Source organism: Micropterus dolomieu, linkage group LG08, assembly GCF_021292245.1.
Source record: "Micropterus dolomieu isolate WLL.071019.BEF.003 ecotype Adirondacks linkage group LG08, ASM2129224v1, whole genome shotgun sequence".
NCBI lineage: Eukaryota > Metazoa > Chordata > Actinopteri > Centrarchiformes > Centrarchidae > Micropterus > Micropterus dolomieu.
Genome location: NC_060157.1, coordinates 302,478 through 308,869, shown reverse-complemented (window position 1 = coordinate 308,869; position 6,392 = coordinate 302,478). Strand labels below are relative to the sequence as shown.

The 6,392-nt window shown below is 47.0% G+C and overlaps 1 protein-coding gene across 1 annotated transcript in view; it reads right to left on the bottom strand.

Annotated features, from left to right (window-relative positions):
• Positions 1-6,392, bottom strand: part of plxna3 (plexin A3) — a 137,651-nt gene that overhangs the window by 34,699 nt on the left and 96,560 nt on the right. The window contains exons 12-13 of the mRNA XM_046055385.1: positions 5,836-5,950; positions 347-547 (exon numbers count right to left, since the gene is read on the bottom strand). Of these exons, the coding sequence (XP_045911341.1) occupies positions 347-547; positions 5,836-5,950 (316 nt within the window). The remainder of the gene's footprint in view (positions 1-346; positions 548-5,835; positions 5,951-6,392) is intronic.

Sequence of the window (6,392 nt, the reverse complement as noted above, 5' to 3'; positions counted from 1 at the left end):
TGTGTGTGTGTGTGTGTGTGTGTGTGTGTGTGTTGATATTTGAATCCCAGTCAGACAAATCCATACTGGCTGTCCACCTGAAGCCTGACCTCTGACCCCTGGGGGCCACCAGGTCATCACACACACCAAGGTCGCCAGAGCAGCCGCAGAGATGGAGGGAGATGTACTTTTATATTGCTACAAGCACTGCGACTACTGGTAATACTTTCACTACTATTATTACCACTAATGCTACTACTAGTACTGCCACTTCTTCTGCTAGTAGTACTGATATTCATACGCCTGAATACTGAAACACTGGACGCCCTGAGGAGCGGTGCATGCTGGGTAGTGTAGTGTGTCTCACCGAGGTGTTCTGGCACTGGATGCAGGACGAGTTGAAGCGGACCGCCGGGATGCGCTGGACTTTTCCCTGGATGTTGAACACACACTCGTAGTTCTTCTGACCCGACTGAGGCTGCGGGAGGTTACGAGCCCGCAGCGTGATTGGACGAACCATCCCGGCCGGGACCAGGATGTCAGAGGTGGGGAGGATCTGAGGACAACCCTGCGGCAAGAGGGGGGAGGGAGAAGGAGGGGAGTTACATCCAGGACAGAATATTCTCATAATTCAACAGTTTCTCTTGTAGTTCATTTAAACAGCAGGGGGCCTAATTCTGGCCCCTGTGGGACTCCTTCAGAAGCCATTTGGGACCCTCTGAAACCACCGGCTCCTGTCGAGCGCCCGTGAAGCCGCTGCTTATTTATTCTCCTCTGTTAATATGAATTATTGATTAGAGCGGCTTTAAATGTGGCAGCATCAGAAATGATTAATAACCCTCCCACTGTTAGCACCCGTTAGCACCTGTCAATCAATCTGGGAGGGAGAGCCGTATCCAGTCCTGTGGTCTGAGTGTTGGCGGTGGGCGGAGCCAGAGAGAACACAGTTACTAAGAACAGACGATGACTGTTGGAAATGTTATTATGTGTTTTTATGGACAGATCCTGAAAATCCCACAACGGGCTGCGTGTCCTCTGTCTCACTCTGTCGTCAGTGTGTGTTCAGGACAGATGGTGACAGATCCGACTTCCTGCGGCGGCTGGAAACACACACACACTCTGACCGTGTCTCTCAGTGGGGTGACACCTTTATTAACGAGCATCGCCACGGCAATTAATTGCCTTGTGACTGACAGGAAGACCATTAGCTCCACAGGAAGTGGACCAGAGCACAGCGGACGCCAGCAGCGGCTGTGGAGACGGCGTGACAGCGCGCGTGTGTCTCAACACTCGACATTCATCCAAACGCTCGGCTCACCTGTGACAGCTCTGTTGCTCCAACACGGCAGCAGAGAGGATTCTTACGTGAAGCTGATGATGAGTGAAACTGTAACACATCTCAGGTGAAGCCAAGCTGAAGAAGACCAAACACTCGGCTCAAACAGGAAGTGTTTGTATTCTAACGAGACACGTTCCAAAACCTCCATATGCCACACGCGCACCTTTGCTTTCCGACAGCAGCGGCATGAAAACAGAAGCGGGCCGAAACTCCCGAGTCTGAATCCCGTTCACACCAGCCTCCTGGACAGCTACAGTATCTGACCTGTACCAGCTGGTACAAAGAACTACAGACGTGTCAACAAGCTGCTGCAGAATAAAATCCAACATGAACAACACCTCAGTTTCATTAGTCGTATTTCCGTATCTTTATGCACATTTTGAAGCATCGCATTAGAAAAGGTTGATGTTAGAGCTTGGCGATATGACCTAAAATCACCATTAATTATATAACATTTTAGCGCGATTACAAATTATCAATGATTATTTTGTCCTCACAGTTCCCTGTCGAGGTTTGTTCTGTGGTTTGTTCATCAATCATCTAAATAATAACGTAATGTTGACGGAAAGTACAGTCTGTAAATTCACTGGCCCTCAGTTCCATGCAGCTGGTTTTGTTTCCAGTTTACAACCTCTATTTCTTGTTTATCACAGCCATGCATAACGTCCACTTTTGACGGGTTTCATTTTTGTTCGTGTTTTAAAGAAGTTGATGGTTTAAGCTGATTACAGGTCTGAGGGTCGTCTGAAGCCGACTGTCTCTGGAGGAGGTCTGGTTTGTGTTACAGCTGAAGGTAAACAAGATGCTATCATCAGCGTAGAAACGGACACCGGTGTTATTCATGGACAGAGGAAACAGCAGGGGTCTAATACTGATCCCTGTGGGACTCCTTCAGCAGCCATATGGGGACTGTTCTGAGAGCTCATCAAAAATTGATCAGAAGACTCCATGTAAAGCAGCCTGTGTTGAACCTCTGTGTAAATAGGTTACAAATAGACAACATGTGGAGGATTAATTTACATGCTCACAGGAAGTTGATGCTGGCATTCTGACTCATTTGTTGGGTTAAGTGCAATTTATACTTCTGCGTCAAATCCACGGCGTGGCCTCTGCGGAGCCCCGTACCCTACGCCGTAGCCTAACGTGCACCTCCTCAAAAATGTAACTACAAGTCAAGACGACGCGGACCGTAAGCTCTGTGATTGGTCGGCTGGGTAGCCTTGCAACGCCTCCGAGCCGACAGGAAGTGCCCGTGCTTTGAAGTAACTTTTACTCGCGGCCAAAACAGCGGCTGTAACACGGTGGATCAATATATTTGACTGTCACAACCCGAGCGAAATGACTCGTTTCACTATCAGAATGTGATCCACTCGGTCGATAACATTTGAAAGGTTACACCAGCCGCACGTTTACAATTTTACCCCATTCATGTTAGCGTAGGGCCAACACGAAGTTAGCCTGCTCGCCCGGCAAAAGTCAACACAGTGGACACTGTGGAGCTACAGCCGACTAGTGTTTGGGGGTGTAAATGCAGACACCGACGCACAAGTATGAATGCCTGGCTACGTACCTAGACCCTACGCAGGAGTATAAATGGGCCTTTAGGATCATTATTAATACTACTATTCATTTGTACTGATGTACCATTACCTTTACTGTTGAAAAGTGTATTGTAGATGCTTTTGTTATGAACCATGTATAAATAAAACTGCATTTTATCACACTGAAGCAGCGTCTCCGCTCGACAAGTTAAATCCTCCACATTAATCCGACCCTTGCCTTCTGCTCAGAGACTAAACTTTCTGAAAACGTTTTTATTTCCAAACACTACAAACTGCCTCTTGGTTTCACTTTTTGTTATTAATTGATCACACAGACCTTGTGTAATGTTCTGTGTATAATAACGCTTTAATGTCTCACTGTGAGTTATTTTAACGTTTTCTCGCTACAGAAATATTTCCTCATGAACTCCTCCGTGTGGGCTTAAAAGTAAAGAAGGCCTGTTTGAATATTGATCGATGAATCAGATCTCCTCTCTCTTTCTTTAGAGGCCTCTTCAGTCTCACATTTCACATTATTGATCAGTAGTGATACAGCTACAGTTCAGATCCCTGAGCTATCAGGTATCAATACATCTGCAAATCAAGAAGAACCATCAACTCTTGTCTCTGTTACAGGAAACTCAACTCAATTTAAACCTGTCACACTGTTTTTCACTGGTTCTCTTCATCTTCAGCAGTCAGAGCAGCTCCTCTTCCTCCCTCTCTGACTTTACCTCCTTCTCTAATGATGCTTTCAGACCAAAAGCGAAGCATTTACATACATAGTCAATGCAAAGAAGCCGAGAGCCGCGATTTCCTGTCGGGCGGAGCGGATGTGGCGCTGTGCGGGCCAACTCGAGCGAGAAATTTGCGTGACGCTGAGTTGCGATAGCCTGTCAGCGGTGAAATTGTCCGGACATCACCGATGGCTTCAGAGCGTTGTGTGGAGAGGGACAGGCAGAGCGGGGAAGTAAAACGCCGCTGGTCGACGGAGAGCTACTAAACTGCAGGGAGAAGTTGAGGACAGAGCCGGGAGCAGCGCTGCAGCTTCTGGACACATAAACCCCCGAAGTCGGTCTGGATTCTGCTCTGACAGCTACGCCGTTTGCTTGCGGGAGCAGCTCAGAGTAAACTGCTTTTATTAAATTAGCTTTTTACTTTAGTTTTTGGGATTCAGGTTAGCATAGCATAGCCCTGACCGATCCGAACTCCATTCAGAAAACAAACATTTTAAAAGTTGTCGTCCTGCTGACAGACCTGACAAAGCATGAATTCATATGGTAAACAAATCGGCATCATATTATATCATCTCATATTATTTCAGCATAAGTTTGATCTGTTTATTGCTATTAAATCACAGCAACACGTTTACTTTATACTACATACAGCTGGAGTATTCGCGGGTTGTGTTTATTCGCCTTCTCTCGTTGTGTGTGAACACTCAGCAGCTGTCCAGCGATAAAACCCGCGTTAGGAAATTCACGTTGATTGGTCTGAATGCACAGTAACTCTTCCTCCCTCTCAGCTCAGCTTCACCTGGTTGGATAAGAAACAAAAATGAAGCCGCCTTTCTCTTCGTCTCTGCCTCCTCTCAGACTCACATCTCTCTCTCTCTCTTTCGTCAGCCTAACTGCAGGGTAATTAACATTAATTGCTGTGATTGGACGCTTTCATGTCAATTAAGAGGCTATTCATCTTCCATTACCCAATTAGCCAATCAGAGGTTGTTACTGTCACCCTGCAATGACACCGAGCACCAATAACGAGGCAACCCATGCTAACGAGCTAACGAGCAGCCTGAGAGCAGCTCAGTGATCTGTAATCACTCCGTTTCCTTCTCAGAGCTGCAGTTCACTCTGGTGACACCAGAACCGACCGTCACTGTGATCACTGTCTGTTTTCTGATTCTTAAACCACATCGTCACTGAGCGTGTGTGAGTGTGAGAGTGTGTGTGTCCTTCACCGATGACCTGAGGCTTTACTGTTTGTTTACTGAACCATGTAATGACGGAGCGAGAGCAGCTCTGACCTCCATCTCTGCTCTTCACCCTCTCTGAGGATTCACAGCTGGAAAACTATAAATAACTAAAGTAGCTCTGTTTGACAGCATAAAATAAAACATATGAAAACATAAATGAACAATTTTATTCTAAAAACGTCACTTACAGAAAATCCACATGTGGCTCGTAAACATTTTACATGTGTTAAAATCACATGTGAAATATAGTAAACACACATGGAACAGTCCCATGGTGTAATGTGTGAAACTCATGTAAATTCCCGGTGGGATCACACGTGAAACACATGTGGTAGCGCGACTCCTACATGTGGAAAACATGGAAGTCCCTGTGGGTTTTCAGTAAGGAATTTTATATTTCAAAGTGTATTTTTCTAACAAATTCTTTTGATCATTCTCGGTAATTAGATTTTAGTAGAGAGAGAGTGCGTTGATGAACCTTATTTTCTACATTTAAGAGGACAAGTGTAGAAGAGTTATTTACACACTACAGAATACTTTAATAAAACTCTGTCAGCAGCATCGTGTTTCTGCTCCGACTGACTGATCAGGGCCAATCAGGAAGCCAAACGTGAGCGTCATCGTTTCCACCCGTCGGCACGAACACGCCGCCCCGGAGTTTAAAACCAGAACGGGCTGAGCAGCGTTTTCACACTTCAACGTTTCAGTCTGGACGCGACGAAACGCAGCAGAAGGTCTGAGCGTTATAATGAACACGGGGTAATGTGGCAGGAGCCTCCGCCTATCAGAGAGTCAGCTAAAGCTGTAAGTGCAGAGCTGCTCCTTCAGGTTAGAGCTGAGGGCAAACTGTGCTCACATCAACAGAAGAGATTTTACACGCTTAAATTAACACGGTGACTCCCCATGGATGTGCATGTGTGCACGTTTGTGTGTGCGTGTGCACGTTTGTGTGTGTGCACGTTTTGTGTGTGTGTGCGTGCATGTGTGCGTGCGTGTACCTCCATGTTGCTGACCCGCCCCTCCTGGAAGGAGCAGTCCTGCAGGTTGTTGGTGCAGACGTGACGATATTTACACCAGTGACACGGAAACACACTGCTGACACAGGAAGTGCACCTGGGGGGGAGAAAGAGGTTGAAAACGTGGCCGCCCTCTAACCTTCAGGACGTCATCAGGGCTGCGGCGTTTGTTTTCACAGAGATGAGTTTGTGTTTGTGAGACTAGGAGGACAGGAGACGAGAGAGGAGACAGGAGAGGAGACAGGAGAGGAGAAAGGAGAGGAGAAAGGAGACAGAAGAGGAGACAAGAGAGGAGACAGAAGAGGAGACGAGAGAGGAGACAGGAGAGGAGACAGAAGAGGAGACAGGAGAGGAGACAGGAGAGGAGACAGGAGAGGAGACGAGAGAGGAGACAGGAGACAGAAGAGGAGACAAGAGAGGAGACGAGAGAGGAGACAGGAGAGGAGACAGGAGACAGAAGAGGAGACAAGAGAGGAGACAGAAGAGGAGACGAGAGAGGAGACAGGAGAGGAGACAGAAGAGGAGACAGGAGAGGAGAC